General features: G+C 38.4%; 2 protein-coding genes across 2 annotated transcripts in view; one reads left to right on the top strand and one right to left on the bottom strand.

The window, feature by feature from the left end:
• Nucleotides 1-19,192, top strand: part of PCCB (propionyl-CoA carboxylase subunit beta) — a 156,355-nt gene that overhangs the window by 108,703 nt on the left and 28,460 nt on the right. The gene's annotated exons all lie outside the window — the stretch shown is intronic.
• Nucleotides 1,271-19,192, bottom strand: part of STAG1 (STAG1 cohesin complex component) — a 421,265-nt gene continuing 403,343 nt past the window's right edge. Inside the window, exons 29-34 of the mRNA XM_080804269.1 lie at nt 11,782-11,987; nt 7,915-8,089; nt 5,424-5,534; nt 4,743-4,857; nt 3,360-3,440; nt 1,271-3,274 (exon numbers count right to left, since the gene is read on the bottom strand). Coding sequence (XP_080660395.1) covers nt 3,251-3,274; nt 3,360-3,440; nt 4,743-4,857; nt 5,424-5,534; nt 7,915-8,089; nt 11,782-11,987 — 712 coding nt within the window. The 3' untranslated portion in view covers nt 1,271-3,250. The remainder of the gene's footprint in view (nt 3,275-3,359; nt 3,441-4,742; nt 4,858-5,423; nt 5,535-7,914; nt 8,090-11,781; nt 11,988-19,192) is intronic.

Here is a 19,192-nt window from a genome sequence, read left to right as displayed (position 1 = left end):
CGATCCCAGGAGCCTGGGATCATGACCCAAGCTGAAGGCAGAGGCTTTAACCACTGAGCCACCCAGGCGCCCCTGAGTTTAATGGAGTTGTTGGACCAGCCTAAACTTCACCTGTTTAACATACATTTTATGTCTTTCTGAATCTAAAGGATTTCTAGAGGGCTGTGGTTTTATTTTTTTAGGGAGAACTGCTGGTTCTCATGCTGTTGCACCTCTGTAGGCATGGAATCTCCACCATGCCAAACAGGAGCTATGGCCACTGAATGGGCAAAGCCTCAGTTTGGGGCCTCTGTGGAATCCAGCCAGCACATCTGGGTAGATATGGCAGCCTTAGTAAGGAGGTTCTATGTACATACTCTCCTGGATGGTGAGTAATGCCTCCTTTATGTGTCCTTGGGAGCACAAAGCTGTCCTTCAAAAAGTGACATGTAATAAAGACCCCAATGGAGCAAGGCACTTAAGAAGGCAGGTATAGAACCTTACCTGAGTTTGGTTTGGTATCAAAAGCCTGAGGTGGGGGCACTGTCTTTATTTTCCATGAAGACACTGTTCCTTATTTGATGGATTCTCTTCTGGAAGCAGGGCCCAATAGAGAGTCACAGTCAAGTCACATCTGGGAGGTTTCAAGTTTGTCCCAAGGTAGAGTCACATTGGGTAAAGCTCCGGTCTAGTTTCCTAAGCTTTTAATCCCAAAGATGAGCTGCCACAGAGACTCTTCCTTACTACTTCCTATGTGGCTGCCTGGAGAGTTCATCTGCTGATTTAGCCCTTGCATCCCTGGGTTTCCTGCACTAACATCTTAGGCCACGTAATGAACACAGCCCAGAGAACAAGGCCAGGACCATTAAGTGTAGGGCATGAGTTTTTAAGAGTGATATCTGGCACCAGTATCAAGAGAAACTCTCATATAGCCCTGTAGAATCCAAATGATCTTTAATAGGTTGCTGTTAGGCGGCAATCATGCATTAAGCCTAGGGGCTGGATTTTAGGCAGGGGAAGGATCCAGGTTACAAACCCTGAATGCCTCCTTGAAAACTCAGCCTGTGAGAGATCTCCTCTTGAACCACAGACTTCTCCAGGGAATGAAAGAAAATGAATGAACTAGTCCTAAATTTCTTTTCCTAGAACAACAACAGCAAAGCCAAACAAAACTCACTGATACAGTTAATTATCAGAATGTGCAAACTTTGAGCAAATTCTCCAGAGCAGAAAATCATCTCTTTAAAACTTTACCTAGTAAGAATAGGACGACTACCACAAGCCTGATTTTGAATAGTTTATTAAAGGAAAGGTGAAGCATCAGTTTCAAATTGTACAAAAGGAAAAAAACCTCATATTGCAAATGTACAATTTACAGAATTACTAGCAAAACCAATCAAGGAGACACTGAAAATACAAAAATTCGATTGACTTCAAACTGAACTGCAAACCCATTGGAGTAGATATTAAGCCTTTTTTCTTGTTGCATGGTAGTCTACAATTCTAAGTCAGCATCTGTTTTCCGTATGAAACTGTCAAGCAAAGGATCACTCTGTGCATGTGCCAGGGCACTTCCCAGCTTCCTCCTTGGCCAGAACTGTAGGCAGGGCTGGCAGTAGTGGACAGTCCAGGTATTCCTGCCCCTTCATGTCCAGTGAGGCCCACATTCCTGGAAGAAAGCGAGACCCCAGACCCTCAAACTGGAGCCCAGGAATTGCTAAATTAGCAGATAAAACATTTTTGGTGACCAGGTTTTTTCAGAACTGTACAAATATTGAGAAAAATCTCAGTTTTGTGTTTATTAAAAGAATGAATAATCCATTTGCTTTCCCAACAAAAAATAACCATTGGGTGCACAGATTAGTGAAAAAATGCTTTTCATTTTTGGTAAGAAGGGAAAGCCTCATGATTCTGTTGCAGCTACTTTAAAAACCAGCCCACAAACAGCTGTGGATGGATTGGTTTGGAATTGAGGCTTACTTTAAAAAATCAGAAGGTAGAAACTAAGTGGGCTTTTAAAAACAATAGCAGCAAGTCATAAAAGTCTACGCAGAACGTAACAAAACCATTGAAGGCTGTCCTGAAGATTCATAATTTCTTTCCCCAAAATAATTAAAATGCACATTTAACACTGAAATGTAGCTGTATTTCAAGGTAAGCTTAGGAACTTCACCCTCTAAGCACAGACTTCTATGCAGCACATACTTCTATAATTGGTAAACTTAATTCACAAAATCAGCGCATAAGGTATTAAGTGCATGGGAAGTAGACACAGTTATGTTACACTTAAAATTACTTTTGAATGGCAAAGAAGTTCTTCATGATTATCTTTTTAAGAAAACGGAAGTCTATGTAACTTGAATTTGGCAGGGCATGAAATAAGTAGTAAAAACAGCAAACTGATAACTTGAGAACCATTTTTGTTTTTCTGAGAATACTTTATTTGCTGGTAGAAGTTGCTAAAAATGCACAGAACAAATACCAATAGAAAATGTACTGTATTTGAATCTCCCTATTCTATATAAAATGAATGGTGTACAGCATCTGTTGGAAAATGGCTGCATGGACATTTCTTATTTTATGCCCCCTTATAAATAAAAATAAACCTTTTTATTCAAGAGTATATAAAATCTGGGAATCCATATCCACAGAGGGTGTGTGGTTTTTGGCAGAGATGCACTGTCAGAATTTCATAGCTTGCCAATATTCTGCTCCTCCGTATTTCTGTGTTCCACAAGGTCAACCAAATCCAGTGAGCTCCAAAACACTCTTCGGCAATTAGGATGAGCTGCTTACTCATAGGTTTAATAAAAATGGTTAGCTTTTAAAACATAAAAAGGCAAAATGTTAAAACGGTTTTTAAATTGTACAACAGGAAAATAAAGTTAAAAATATTTTTTTTTTTTTTTTACTCAATGCTGAGTTTTCATAAAACAGGTGTATAACAGTGTTTATCTTGACAGCTGTTTTAAAAATTTAAAATTTTTTCCTCCCTCCAGAAAAACACACACATCTGTATTGGGATAAGTCCAATATTAGGACACAAATGATTTTTCAGGTCAGTCTTTCTGAGGTGACATTCACCAACATTCCCTTGGGTAATTTACATGCTCCTCTTCTGCCACTGCAAAAAGGGATTGACCTCAATCATTTGATTAAAAAACAAATCAGATCACATCAAAAGTGTTTTTTCCCCCATACAAGCTATCACAGTATATAGGCCTCTAGCTCTAAATAATAGAGTTCCATATTTGTAAATTTTCTTCAGACTTCAGAACATAGGCATTCCAAATCCCTAGAAAAATGAGAAACACAATTAACTTCGTGTATAACAAGACCCAGAAATCATAAATAAAAAGCAGTAATAGTTTAACATTTACTGAATCGTCTTCTATGATAGCTGCAGAATCAAAGAAATCTGGCCTCAGCTCAGCTCTCTCTCGCCGATTTCTTGATGGGGGCTGGAAAGAGAAGTGAAAATGTTTTTTGAGATACATTAAGATGGTAAGCAGCTAATATTTCTGAAGGTACCACAAAATAGAGCTGTTGAGGATCTCATTTTAAAAGGAAAAGAAAGTGGCTTTTACATGGAGCATACACTTAAAAAAAAAGATTTCAAATTATAGTGAATAAACTGAATATGGAAATGCATATAAATAATTTGGGGGCCTACAAACAGAACATGCCTTTGAATCATAGAATGATTATAAAATTCATTTCTACATTCCCCAAAGCACGTAGATGGAAAGCTACTGATGGGAGGGGAGAGACTGGAGTGACATGATCTCCTTTACATTTCTTAGAAAAGTTACCAAGCAGAATGTTATGGGCTAAACTATGTCCCCCTAAATTCATATACTGAAGACCTAAACCCCAGTACCTCAGAATGTGACTGTTATTTGGAGACAGGGCCTATAAAAAGATAATAACTGAGGTAAAATGAGGTCATGTGGGTGGACTCTATTTTGACTCATATCCTTGTAAGAAAAGGAGACACACAGGGAAGATCTATGAAGATAAAGGGAGAGGATGACCATCTACAAGTCAAGGAGAGAAGCCTCAGAATGAAATCAGTCTCCCTGACACCATGATCTCAAACTTCTAGCCTCCAGAAATGTGAGAAAATTTCTATTGTTTACGCTACCAGTCAGTGGTACTTGTATAGCAGCCCTAGCAAATACATAAAGTAGTTTAGTGAACTCCCATATACCCATCACCTAGCTTCAACTGTCAAACCCTTGGCCAATCTTGTTTCAGTGAGTCTCCTGTTTTTTTTCCGTTATTTCACCTGTAACTGTTTCAAAATGTATCTCTGATGGAAATTAAAAAACAAAAAATATAACCCCCATGCATTACTATTCCTGACAAAGTCAACAGTTTCTTATTTCACACCAAACAAATATGGTCCATATTCTGTGTTTGGTTGCTATGCTGGAAAACACTGTATATATCATCAGACTCCCAAGTTAGAGACCAAATATACACACTATACTAAGAGAGAGATCTAGTGTGAGCCCCTTCTCAAGAAGGTAATAAGAAACCAGTTCCTGTTCTTGCCAGAATTTAAAATCTGACTGCTTAGAAAAGCAGGCTTGAAAAATACAAGCTCATCCAGATGTGCTAAAGCACTACACTGGTCTTCCTGCTGCTACATTTACAACCTCTACACCTCTCCTTTTTATGGGGTTCTAAAAACAAGAGCATCATCTTACACCAACACTTTCACTTATTTTAACAGAAGAAATGGACTGAAATTTCCTTACCAGATCAATAACCATGGTGTCTTCAAATTCTTCATTCATATCTTCTAACTGACTCCGGGATGACATCATCACATCTTCAAAGATGGGCTCAGCATCTTCCTCCATTAGGCCCCGACTGATAAGGAAAAAGCATGATCAGATGCCGTTCAGACTCATCAAATTTGGAGTCCTGGCTCTTTCTTACAGTAGGTCTTCTAACCAATGAAAGCACATGTTCCAGTCACAACCCATAGGCTCCACAGATTATGATCCTGAACTCCTATAGATAATTAAGGATCATTCATTTGTTTCATTCAAGATTTCATCTCCACTTAGCAAAAGGAAGCATAATTTAAATGCACTAACAACAGAAGTTAACATTTAGCTATGTATCAATTCCCACAAGACTCTATGTGACTGGTACTATTATCCCAAATTTACAAATGAAGAACCTGAGGCACTGAGGTTTAGAGCTCGCCCAAGGCCACAGAGCTGGCAAGTGGCAGCATTAGGATTTAAATGGTGAAAGCCTCAAAAGTCCACACCCTCTATTTCTACCCTACATTGCACAGCATATCCTGAATTATGATTATGATCTTAACTCCTCTTCTGAGACCAAATGTCAGAGGAGAGCCATCATTCCACAAAATGAACAGCATCACATAGTCATTATGTTCTTGTGATACTTGATGTAACACTTACACGGCATGCCTTACTCCAGTTCTCACTTTCATGTAGTTCATTCCTGTTCTGTCCTTCCGATTTAAATCTTCTAATTTTGGTTGGCCTAACCAAGAGATCTGCATCTGAGGACTAAGAGAATACATTATTCATTTTCTGGCGAAAGATGAATTTAGCTAATCAGTCCCACGCCAAGAAGGCCATCGTTGGCTGGCCTAATCCCCATGTATGGGGAATTAGCTGGATTTCTTAGAGAGTTAAGGGTGAGACAGATCATTATCGAAGGATCTATCTTTGCAGAAATGTCGGTAAGTTGTCCAAAGAGATGCCTAAGTCTCCAAGGGTTGGTTGTTAGGTGTAAAGGAAACCGAAGCATGTCACCTCAAAATACTGCCTCTGAGATAAAGGTTATTTTGAGCTGAAGGCAATTAAGAAGCAGGAAACAAAGAAAAAGCTCCTCCTTTTCTGCCTAAAGGCAGGAAATAAATTCTCATTTTATGGGAGACAGACTCTTACCAACCCAGAGATGGCACCAGAGGAAACTACAAACACACCTTGTTAAACTAACCCTTATCTTCCTAATTAAGGAAGATATGGAATACATAGTCTCAGCTCCACTACTCCTAGTCCCAATCCCTTTGTCTTGTCTATTCTTCACAAATTTATTCTTTGTCTAAAAGGTATAAAAGCTCCCTGCTTTGGTAACTTCTTCAGGTCTTCATTCTATGGGTAAAAGCTCCCATGTACATGTAAAATGTGTACGCTTTTCTCCTCTTGGATCTGTCCATTTAAATTTTCAGACCCAGTCAAGGGATCTTAAGGGGGGAGGGGGGTAAAACCTTTCCCTCCCCTACAGGTGCTTAATTTATCAGCTTTGTTCCCCAAGTCTCTGTCAAACAAGAGTGCTTCTGAGACCTCTGTATCTAGCTGCTGCCCTGCTCACAAGTGTTCCTACTGGACAACCAGTCCCCTAAGGGGCAGAAATGATGCTGGTCTTATGGCTCAGAGCTCTCCAGAGTTGAACAAGGAAAGGTATTAACACATTTTTTTCTCAGTCCTCCTGAAGAGATCTGGAGTCAGGTACATGTTGGGCTAATTTGCACCTGCCCTGTACTTGCTGGCACATGGACACTTGCATAAACTTGCCTCTTGGGGATTTTACAAGATGTAAACCTTAACGGTTTTTAATAGATTACATCTGTCACATGAAGTTCTCTCTGAGCAGCTGTCTTTGAATCATGTAGGGCTACCACCTTAATTAAATTGATAAACCTATAGCAGGGAAAAGTAGACCACAGAGGGGAGGAACTAACAAGTGGTAAAGTCAGGGAAGTAAGACAGGCTGCTCAAATAAGGAAGAATTCATCCCCTAGGAAGAAGGGTGGGAATGCCGATCATAACACGGACTACCCTCTATGAATGCTGTTAGGCAGTGGCTGACAACAATTATCCTTTTAGCTTTGAAGAAAGGCAGATCCTCTGGGCAAAGATGCTTTATGAAAACCAAGGATCTGAATAATTCTAACACTGCCTCTTTCCTTTTTCAACCTGCTACATTTGTTGAGTTCAACTGAGAATTCTCTCATCCATTAGAGTAATTCATAGCATTACCCCAGTATGAACAGAAACACAAAGAACTAGGACAACTTCAAAGTTGAATGGAAAATAACAAAAAGTTAAGTTTTTTTTAATAGCAAAAGTCATACCATCATCCTGCCTTTTCCAAAATTTTGGGGGCCCTGGTACTAGAAAACATATTAATTACTAGTGTGGGAAAAAGTAAGGGGCTTTGAGTCTCTCTTAGAGTAAGGGCAACTGTTCTCAGAATTTATCCAGTATCCTGACAAATATCTTAATCCATAACAGATTAAGTTTAAAATATAAACATGACCAAGACAAAGTACTATTAATTAAATGGATTGATAAAAGGAGTAGTCTATTTTTTTTTCTTAAAGATTTTATTTATTTATTTGTCAGAGAGAGAGAGCACAGGCAGAGGCAGAGGGAGAAGCAGGCTCCCTGCTGAGCAAGGAGCCTGATGTGGGACTCAATCCCAGGACGCTGGGATCACGACCTGAGCCGAAGGCAGCCACTTAACCAACTGAGCCACCCGGGCGTCCCAGGAGTAGTCTATTTATTTGGTGTTCAGACTAGTAAGAACCTTAGCAGAGACTCTTATAATAGATTTTCTTTTCAAGGAAGTGAACCAGATGTCTTTTTCGCAAGTCCCTGAGAAGAAACAGACCTGCCCAGTGAATCCGTAAACTTAACTGAGATCAGCACTTAGTGAGACACTATGCTTTAAAGTTCTCTGGACTTCGATTAACTGATATCTAACAAGTGTTGGCAGACTTATTATATATTTTCTAATATAAATTATTTATCTCTGCTTGTGGTTTTTTCTCATGAACTAACCAATAATATTTTTTAACAAAGTTTTTATTTGATACAAGCTTTTCTTTCTTTAACAATTAAAGGTTTTATACCAAGAACATGAATTTTTACTACTTACTTGTGTAAAAAGTCAGGTTCAGAACCATGTTCAGACTCAGGTTCCTGGATCTGCTCTCCCATGGGCCGGGTATTCTCCCGCAGTACAGTGGAAGTGAGCTGGGGTGCTGGAAGGGGGCCAGGAGTCTGAATCATGGTGTCAGTCCTGTTTAGCCATGTATTATCCAGACTTTCATCTGTAAAATTCCAGTTAGAGTCAAAAAATGTCACGAGTGGAGTGAACTCTGGTAGAAGTTACAGCACAGACTTGCAGAGCATGGTTCCTGGCTTAGACTGCCTAGCTTGAATCCCACTTATACCACTCACTTGTGACTTTCTGTAAGTTATTGAACTTAAAAACTCACGTTTCTCATATACAAAATGAGGATATCAATACCCAACCTCAAAGAGCTTTAAGGATCAATGAGGTAATGGATGTAACCATCAAATGTCAGCTATCCTTACCTTATTCTCTCTTCAAAGTCCCTCCATCTCTAAGGATCAATTCACGGCAGAAGGGGAAGAATGAGGCCAGCCAGAGACCCCTGTAACCTTCCTTTACTCAAGCAACAAAGGGCCTATTTGCTGGGCCATCCAGGGGCCCCAGATAGCAGCACTTGAAGTCTGGCAGGTCTCTACTGAGAAATCAACAAATCCCACTGCACAACTGGTCACCAGAGAAATAACTCTTTTTGCCAGTTGTATGTGCATTATGTGTGGGGCCATCCAGTTAAGAGGCTCACTGTTTTCATGCCTCTTTAGGGAAGCCCTCCTTAATCACCCTCCCCAGCACCCACTTCCCATTCTCTTTTAACTTCTAGAGGAAACAAAATCATTCCTACTTACTTAGGATTTAATTATACACTGGCCTGCACTGGCAGCTGATTTGTCAAGTGTGTATGTTATCTCTGTAATTAGAATTAAATTTCTTCAAGGGACCAGGAGCTGTTTCTTCCTTCTTCTGAAGATCACTTACAAAGATGTGAGCAGATTAAAGCATGTATGTATCTAAACTATAGGCTGATATAATGTTACATAATTATGAAGTTTCTACTATAAACATTCTAAGTTACTTTCTTAATATGGGGAGACTTAAAAGTATTACTGCTATGCTTTCCCTTCTGAAGAACTTAAATGAAAAAAAAAAAATTTAAATCACAAACTACACAGTATGAATCCCATTGTTTTTCTTCCTCCATGAAGTCTCACATTTGTGTAGCATGTTAGGTTCTTCACTTGCTATCAAACATTCCATCTCTCAGTGTTTTCAAAAATTATCAGATACATGTGTTCGTTTTAGATCAGCTTTTTAGTTCCTGGAAATATTTAGCTATTGCCTTGTTAAAGGTCATTGCACTGATCTGCAGCTCACTATTCAACAATCTCTTCTTTACCTAACCAGCAAAAAAAGGTTTCATTTTCTTTTATTCATACCACTTTCCATTCAACATTTAATTCCTAACTTCTGTTTTTTGCTGCACTTAAAATTTTATGATAAGAATGATATCATTTAGGTTCTTAACCTAGTAAATCCATCTTCCAGCTTTACCACATGTCGTCTTTTCCAGAAAATCTTTCCTGATTCATTAAGTCTGATCACTCCCTTTATGTTTCCAGAAAACCTTTTTTGGCCCATTAGAGCACTTCCCATGTGGAACTAAAATTGCTTGCTTCTCTGTCTTCCCATATGTACTATGAGCATTTTTATTAATACCTAATCTCCAGCATTTCACAGAGTTCTTAGAAAGGTACGTGGTAAAGACTTAATGAATAACTTCAGGAAGAATTCACTCTTCTTGAAGAGATCCTCCTAACCCATAAGGATTCCTTAATAAAAACACTTCTGGCAAAGCTTTCTCATCTTTATTCCAAACAGATGAAACTGCTTCCTAAGAATGCCTGGCACATGACCTACCTTAGTGTCTTGGTAAATTTCAAACTGACACACAGCAAGTTTTCCTTTTTGCAATTTAACAACAAATTATCTGGTTCATGTATGCTTTTCTTTATCCTGGAGATAATACTGATTACCCCATTAGTGAGGGAATTATATATGGTTACTTAAATTCTCTAAGCTTTAGTTTCTTCTGTGTGAAATACAGGTAATAATGTTCAACTCAGAGTTCATTTATAAAACATTTACACAGCATTCACTGTGTGCCACATACAAACCTAAGTGCTTTACAAATGTTAGTAAATGATTAAATGCTAATGATGCACATTTCTGGTACACAGCAATAATTTAATAAATGTTGGCTAATATGAATATTACATGTAAGAAAAGCTGTAAATAAAAATATCTACATATCTAGTTCTATATCCAGACAGACAGACTGGATAGATGGATGGAGAGATGTAATGTGGGGGGTGGTCATCCTGATAGAGGCTGCTCTAGAAGACATTCTAAAAAGGAAGTGACTGTTATTATTATTATTATTTAGAGAAAAGTTTAGGATCCTACACTCCAAAGATAGGATTTAGTATTTTCATTTTCTGGACCAGAAAGATTTTAAGTCCCACAGATAAAAACTGAAAGAAAATCTTTAACATTAATGCTATAAATATTTTCATATCTTTTATTCCCTTTGAAATAGTGACATTCTGACAACAGTAGCTAACATTTACTGCATGTGCCTATGTGCTAAGCTCTGTGCTAATAAGTAACCTCTCTCTATGTGTACAGTATGTCATTTAATATTTACAATAGCTGACAGGATAGGTACTCTGATCATCCTTTATGTGATCACTGATTGAGGCTGAGAGGTTAAATAACATGCTCAAAAGTCATATGGTTTAAAACTAGAAAGCCAGGTGTGAATTCTAGAACTCTAGTTTTAGAGTATGTGCTTTTCACCAATAGTTAGTACTGCCTCCCCAATGATGTCAGAAACAGATTTAAATTCTAATTAATTTTGCTACAGGTTCTTAGGCAGCGGAGGTGAGATTCTGAAAGGGAAATAGAAAGTTGTAAAAAGGAGTAGAGGAGCAGGATTCAGATCATTGCTTTCCTCTCTCTTGGTCTGGAGAATATTTATTAGGAAAAGCATGGAGATGGGGGAAGGTTATTTGAGGAAATAAGCATTTTTACTTTGAGTTGTTTTAGTTTTTTTTTTTTTTTTTTTTAAAGATTTTATTTATTTATTTGACAGAGAGAGATCACAGGTAGGCAGAGAGGCAGGCAGAGAGAGAGGAGGAAGCAGGCTCCCTGCTGAGCAGAGAGCCCGATGTAGGACTCGATCCCAGAACCCTGAGACCATGACCTGAGCTGAAGGCAGAGGTTTTAACCCACTGAGCCACCCAGGCGCCCCTGAGTTGTTTTAGTTTAAGAGTAATGCTCTAATAAAGCAATTTTTAGTCTTTTGGATACATGAGTTAACTACCAGTGATCACATTTTCATGGCAGTTCAACTCCCTGGTTCCCACAGTCCATGGGGGTTCTAAAATCAGAGTTGGCTATCATTATTTTATTGCACAAAAATGAATTATCCATCCATGGGGTAGAAATGGAAAGTTGTTTTGGTATATTCAGTCTGCTGCAGAGGTCTACCTTCAATTTATCAGAATTTTTTCTACATTAGGATGAATTTTGATAATTGACATTATGACTACCTTATTTTAAATTTTAATGTATGGGGATCAATTTTATAAACCTTTATAACTGTTTCTTCTTTTTCTCTGCACCATCTTCCTCTGTGTTTCATGCTCTTCCAACTTCTTTTTCTTTGACCCTTTTCTTTTCTTTTTCTACTCCAACCTCTTTGCCTTAACCTCTCCGTATGTGTCAAATCTACAAGGAAATTAACAGTACTACCCTGCTTCAACAGATTTGCCACTTTACCTCTGCAATAGTAAGCAAACTACTTGTCTCATAAGGTAAAGGCAGACTTACCTTCTACGCGTTTTTTGTGAAGTGGGGGTCGTCCTTTCTTATTCCTTACTGAGGATGTTTTACTGCTGCTACTTCCACTGTTCACAGACATTCTATCATCTTCACCTCCAGTGACTAGCGAATTTCTATAGGAAATGAGTGGAAGCCATACATCTTCTCTCCTTTCCATCATCTGCTCCGTAAGGAACTTCTCTAGGTATGAATGACTAGAAACACAATAGAGGAGAACAGTGATTTTCATGGAAGCACTTCATGTATCACTTACTTGTTTCATAAAGTAAGGCGCTCTCTCTGAAAGTTCTGAAGAATCCCCTAGGACACACATTATACTGTTAACAGTGATTACCTTTGGAAAAAGAGGGAGGAGAATATAAGGTTTTGCTTCACATATTTCTAGAATGCTTATTATTGTTCTGATTTTAGTCTATGTGCTGCTGAAGCAAGCCCTGAAATGCTTTTAAATAGGTGAATGTATTACTAAGCCTGTGTGCGTGTGTGAGTGTGTGTGTTGCTTCCTATATCAATGTTCAAAAAAAAAATCAGAAGTTTAGCTCAAAAGGTTATTGAATTTTCTTTTCAAGTGTTCAAACCAGGGCAGGATTTCTATAATGGTGAAGGGAGGAGCTTGGCATAACAACTTTTTAACTGGTAAAACTGATAAAAGACAATCATTTAAAGTCTTCAGAAATTGTCCTAAGGGCATACAGCAAATGGAGAAACATTTATTCAAGAAAATCTAAATCTCAGTAAAACAGTGAGAGTTTGTAGCATTTGAACCATGACCTGATCCTTTTCCCTGTCCCCTCTCCCCCACCACTGCTACTCTAGGACCTCTATTCTGGGCAGACATGGATAAGATGGGGGCTTCCTCCTTCTCTAGCTCCCCATCTAGAGCTACCTTGGAAGAGGCAGGCCATTGGTGGGTTGCAGAATCTCTATTCTGGACAGTAGCTGGGAGGAAGAAAGCTCCCTTCTTCACCATCCCCTACTTGTCAGGTAGTAACTCTCTCCCAGGCACAGCAGGCTAAGACCACCTGGAGGGACAAGCTGAAAACTATGGGTTACCCGTGGCCCCCTGCTCACAATAAAGGGGTGTTACTCTGGGAGCAGACGGATGCTGTCCCACCCAGATCCTGTTCAGTGGCATAAAAGTTCTGCCCAGCAACCAAAGAAGAATAGAGCAGACAGAAATTTAACAGAACAGGGGGGAAAGACAGCTAAGAAGAGCCCTCCTGGGATCACAGATGTTCATACAAGTTGGCAAGGCTCCTCACATATGCTTAAGTTGCATCCACTCATGGGCAAAAAGAACAGGGGATGAGGGCATTTTGTTATCATTCACCAAGCTCTACACTGATCTATCAACACAGGGAGGAAGCCTCACTGGCACAAGGGGCTTAAGTACAACCTCTAGGCAAACACTGGTTAAAAAATAAGCTGCTCCGACCCAAGAGCAACTTCTAGAAAGCTTAAATATAAAATCACAGTAGACTGGTTTCCAGTTCTACCCGTGAGGAGCTTGGAAGTTGTTGCTGCATCCTAACAAATAAAGAGCTCAACAGACTAAAAAAAAATCAACAACTTCCTGGATCCATAGAGAGGAAAACAGCTGTCCCCAAGATTGGGAGACACAGGAGAACAGTTTATTGGAGCAGACTCAGAAGCAAAAACCACCTTGAGAACCATTGCTGGGGTAGGAAAACCTAAGCCATAATTCACAAATTGTTGGAAGTTCACTGTGACCGATCTGAGAGTTCAAAACTCAGAAGGACCCAGTCATAGGGGGACCTCTCCATAATATTGTGAGATTTACCTCCAGAAGCTCAACTGGGTTTTCACAGCAAATATTAGCGCAAACTCCCCTGTGCTATTGGCAGAGGGGGAGGAAAAGGAACCATTCCGAAATCTGCCAGAGTATATTATTCTTAACAAAGCCTCTCCTCAGGAGAAACTGGTTAAGCAGAGCACAACTTGCTGGGATATTATCAGAACCTAATCCATCCGAGGTAAGAGAAATACCCAACTCCAGCCCACTCTACCCATTTTGTCCCAACCATGGGTAAAGAAAACAACTGAGAAACACTTGGGAAGTTTACAATCCAGAGGCATGGACTCATTAAAAGACTGAGACCTATAATTATAGGACTACAGAATGCTTCCCCTCCTCCCATACCTCATCACCATAATACTAAAGGTAATTTACAGCAGTTCCTTCTATCTAGTACATCGTGTTTGGTTATCAAGAAAAAGTTGTAAGGCATACCAAAAGGCAAAAACACAATGTGAGGACAGAGCAAACATTAGAATCAGACATGACAGAAATATCAGAATTACCAGACTGGCAATTTAAAACAACTATGGTCAGGACACCTGGGTGGCTCAGTCAGTTAAGTGTCTGCCTTCAGCTCAGATTATGATCCCAGGTCCTGGGATTGAGCCCCACTTGGCAGGCAAGGAGCCTGCTTCTCCCACTGCCTGCCACTCCCCCGGCTTGTGTGCTGTCTCTCTCTGACAAATAAATAAATAAAATCTTAAAAAATAAAACAATTATGACCAATATGATAAGGGCTCTAATGGAAAAAGTAGACAGCACACAAGAACAGATGAGCAACGAAAGCAGATAGATGGAAATCCTAAGAACCAAAAAGAAATGCTAGAGATAAAAACTGTAAAAGAAATAAAGAATGCTTCTGATGAGCTTATTAGTAGACTGGACTCAGATGAGGAAAAAAATCTCTGCTCTAGGGGACACAGCAAGAGAATCCTTGATTGAAATCCAAATTGAAAAGCAAAGAGATTGTTGGGGCACCTGGGTGGCTCAGTGGGTTAAGCCTCTGCCTTCGGCTCAGGTCATGATCTCGGGGTCCTGGGATTGAGCCCCGCGCATTGGGCTCTCTGCTTAGCAGGGAGCCTGCTTCCCTCTCTCTCTGCCTGCCTCTCTGCCTACTTGTGAGCTCTCTCCCTGTCAAATAAATAAACAAAATCTTTAAAAAAAAAAAAAAGGCAAAGAGATTGTAGACAGAGAAAAAACAATATCTGACTATAATACAACTACAAAAGGTGTTAATATAATGGAAATATGAGAAGGAGAAATGAGACAATAATAACAATAATTTAAAACAGAAATGATAGAGAATTTTCCCAAATTAACATCAGATACCAAACCATAGATTCAGGAAACTCAGAGAACACCAAGCAGGATAAAATGACAAAAGAGCTACATTTAAGCACATTATTTTCAAACTACAAAAAACCCAAGATGAAGGAAAAAAATCTTGAAAGAAGCCAGAGGGGGAAAATACTTTATCTATAGAGGAATAATGGTAAGAATTATGTCTAACTTCTCAAAACACCACGCAAGCAAGAAGAGAGTGGAGTAAAGTGTTAAGAGAACCCCCCACCCCCAGACTAGAATTCTGTGTGCTGCAAAATTATCCTTCAAAAGTGAAGGAAAAATAAAGACTTTCTCAGACTAAAAATTGAGAGAATTTTTGCAGAAGTGCTTTAGAGGGGTGCCTGGGTGGTGGTTCAGTTAAGTATCTGACTCCTGGTTTTGGCTCAGGTCATGATCTCAGGATCGGAGACTGAGCCCCGTGTTGGGCTCTATGCACTGCATGGAGTCTGCTTGAAATGCTCTCCCTCACCCTCTCCCTCTGCCCCTTCCCCCACACCTGCACTCTATCTCAAATAAATAAATAAAATCGTTAAAAAGAAGTACTTTAGAGAGAAGGAAAATAATATACGTCAGAGATGTGAATCTACATAAAGTAAGAAGAGCACTAAAGGGTGCCTGGGTGGCTCAGTGTGTTAAGCCTCTGCTTTCGGCTCAGGTCATGATCTCAGGGTCCTGGGATTGAGGCCCACATTGGGCCCACATTGGGCTCTCTGCTCAGTGGGCAGCCTCCCGCCTGCCTCTCTGCCTACTTGTGATCTCTGTCAAATAAATAAATAAAATCTTAAAAAAAAAAAAAAAAGCACTGAAGAAGGAATAAGTAAAAGAAAAACTTTAATTTTTCTTAATTGATCTGGCAAAACAAATTTTTGTTCAAAATAATACCAACAATGTATCTGATTATGTATGCTGATATATATATATCACATATATGCATATATCTATTTGATTATATATGTTCATATATAAGTGAAATAAATGACACCAATGATGCAAGAGAAGGAGCGATAAACTGGGATTAGTTTGTTATAAGGTACTCATACTTGTTATTATAAGGTACTCATACCTGTGAAGTGATACAGTATTATTTAAATACGGACTTGGATTAGCTGTAAATATATATTGCAAACTCTAAGGCAACCACTTAAAAAAAGAGTAACAATATGCTAAGAAAAAAGAGCAAATGGTTCATAAAATGCTCAATTAAAACTTTTTTTATAAGGCAGAAAAAAGAGTGGAAGACAAAATAAAAGCAAAGAACGAGGGCAACAAACAGAAACAGTAAGGAATATGGTAGGTATTAATCCAACTACATCAATAATCAATTTGAACATCAATGGTACCAAGTAAAAGATTGCCAGAGTGGATCAAAAAACAAGACCCAAGGATGGCTGTCTATAAGAAATCCACTTGAAGTGTAAAGACACATATAAACTAAAAGTGAATAAATAGATGGTAAAAGTTATCAAAAGAAAGCAGGAGTAATTACATCAATTTCAGACAGAGCAGACTTTAAAGTAAGGAAAGTTATCAGGAATAAAGAAGGGCATTACACAATCATACAGGGGCCAATTCTCCAAGAAACATAATAATCCTTGCCATGTATGTCCCTTACAACAGAGCATCAAACTGTATGAAGCAAAAACTAGCTGCAAATAGAAACTATAATTAGTTGGGAGACTTCAACATCCCTGTATCAGAAATGGACAGATTCAGGGGTGCCTGGTGGCTCATTTGGTTAGGCATCTGCCTTCTGCTCAAGTCATGGTATCAGGGTCCTAGGATTGAGTCCCACATCGAGCGGTCTGCTTCTCCCTCTGCCTCCCCTCCAGACCCCGCGAGGCTTGTGCTCTCTCTCACTCACTCTCTCTCTCCAATAAATAAATAAAATCTTTAAAAAAATGGACAGATTCAGCAGCCAGAAAATCAGTAAGGACATAGCTGAACTCAACCACAGCATCAATCAACTGGATAGAATTAGTATCTACAGACTGACTTCATCCAAAATCAAAATATATATTTTTCTCAAGCTCACCTGTAACGTCAAGAGTTCACATTCTAGGTAATAAAACACATCTTAACAAATTTAAAACTAGAGAAATCATACAATGTCTGCTCTTAAATTAAGATTAATTAGAAATTTAATCAGAAATCATTATCAGAAAGATACACAGAGATTAAATAATATGCTTTAAACACATGAGACAAAGAAGAACTCCCAAGGGAAATTTAAAAGTATCTTGAACTAAATGAAAACAGCACATCAAAATTTGTGCAATGCAGTAAGAGCACTGGTTAGAAGGAAGTTACAGCATTGAATGCACAAATCAGAAAAGAAGATCCAAAATCAACAATCTAGGCTTCCACCTTAGAAAACTAGAAAAAGATGACCAAATTAAATCCAAAGTGAAAGGAAAAAATAAAAATTAGAGTAGAAATCGATGAAATTAAAAACAGAAAGCAATATAGAAAATCAGCAAAATTAAAAGCTGGTTCTTTGAAAAGAACAATAAAATTGATTAGTTTCTAGCCAGCCTAAGGGGAGCAGGGGTTGGGGGAACAGAGGATACAAATTATTAATATCAGAAATTAAAGAGAACACATCATTACAGATCCTATGGACATTAATAGGAAAATAAAGGAATACTATAAACAACTTTATGCCCACGTACTTGATAATCCCGGTGAAAGAGACCAATTCCTTTAAACACAAACTGTCAAATCTCCCAGAAGAAGAAACAATCTGAAGAGGCCTGTATCTATTAAATAAATTGATTCAATAAATAATAACCTTCCAAAACAGGAAGCACCAGGCTCAAATGAGTTAACTGGTTATTTAAGGAAGAAAGCTATCAATTCTCTACAATTTCTTTCAGAGGATAGAAGGAGAAGCAATACTTTCTACATCATTCTATAAGGCCAGTAATACCCCAATACCAAAACCAGACAGAAAGATTGTAAAAAAACTACAGACTAATAATTCATGAATATAAAGCAAAAATCCTCAACAAAATATTAGAAAAATAGAAAAAGAAGTATATACAGCATGATCGAGTGGGATGTAACCCAGGTATGCAGGGCTGGTTCAACATCTGAAAATTAATTAATATATTCCATCACAACAACAGCCTAAAAAAGAAAAATCAAGTATCACATCAATAAATATAGAAAAAGCATTTGACAAAATCTAACACTTATTCTTGATAAAAACTCAAACTAGAAATAAAAGGGTATTTTTTTAATCTGATAAAGACCATCTACAAAAAACTGTACAGCTAACATACTTAATGGTGAAAAACCTGAAGATAACCCAACAAATCAGATATAAGGCAAGAATGTCCCTGCTCACCACTTCTTTTCAATACTGTACTGGGAATTTTAGTTAATTCAATGAGACAAAAAAGGAAATAAAAAGTACAGAGATTGGGAAGGAAGAAATCATTGTTACTGTTTGCAGATGACATGATTATCTATGTAGAAAATCCTAAAGAATTGACAGAAAAATCTCTTTTGGAACGAACATGGAATTGTACCAAGTTTGCAGGATACAAAATTACAAGTGGAATTTGAAATTCAAAACAATGTCATTTACATTTGCACCCTTTAAAATGAATTAAGGTGTAAATCTGACAAAAAATATACAAGATCTATATATGAGGAAAACTACAAAGTTCTGATGAATGAAATGAAAGAACTAAATACATGGAGACATATTCCACGTTCATGCTTACAAAGACAGTATTGCTAAGTCAGTTCTTTCTGACTTGATCTATATTCAATGCAATTCCAACCAAGATCTCAACAAGTTATTTTGTAGATAGTGACAAGTGGATTTTAAGGTTTATAAACAAAGGCAGAAGACCCAGAATAGCCAATACAATACCGAAGGAGAAAAACAAAGTTGGAGGACTGACACTATCCAACTAGAAAATTTTATTTATAAAGCTACAGTATGGGGTGCCTGGGTGGCTCAGTGGGTTAAGCCTCTGTCTTTGAAGCAGGTCATGATCTCAGGGTCCTGGGATCGAGTCCCGCATCGGGCTCTCTGCTCAGCAGGGAGCCTGCTTCTGCCTGCCTCTCTGCCTACTTGTGATCTCTCTGTGTGTGTCAAATAAATAAATAAAATCTTAAAAAAAAAAAAAGCTACAGTATAATCATTTTGCAATATACATGTATATCAAATCATCACACACTGTACATCTTAAACACACAATACTATACGTCAAATTTATCTCAGTA

Source organism: Martes martes, assembly GCF_963455335.1.
Source record: "Martes martes genome assembly, chromosome: 1".
Lineage (NCBI taxonomy): Eukaryota > Metazoa > Chordata > Mammalia > Carnivora > Mustelidae > Martes > Martes martes.
The sequence above is the reverse complement of the archived record's forward strand: the minus strand, read 5'-3'. Positions and strand labels throughout refer to the sequence as shown.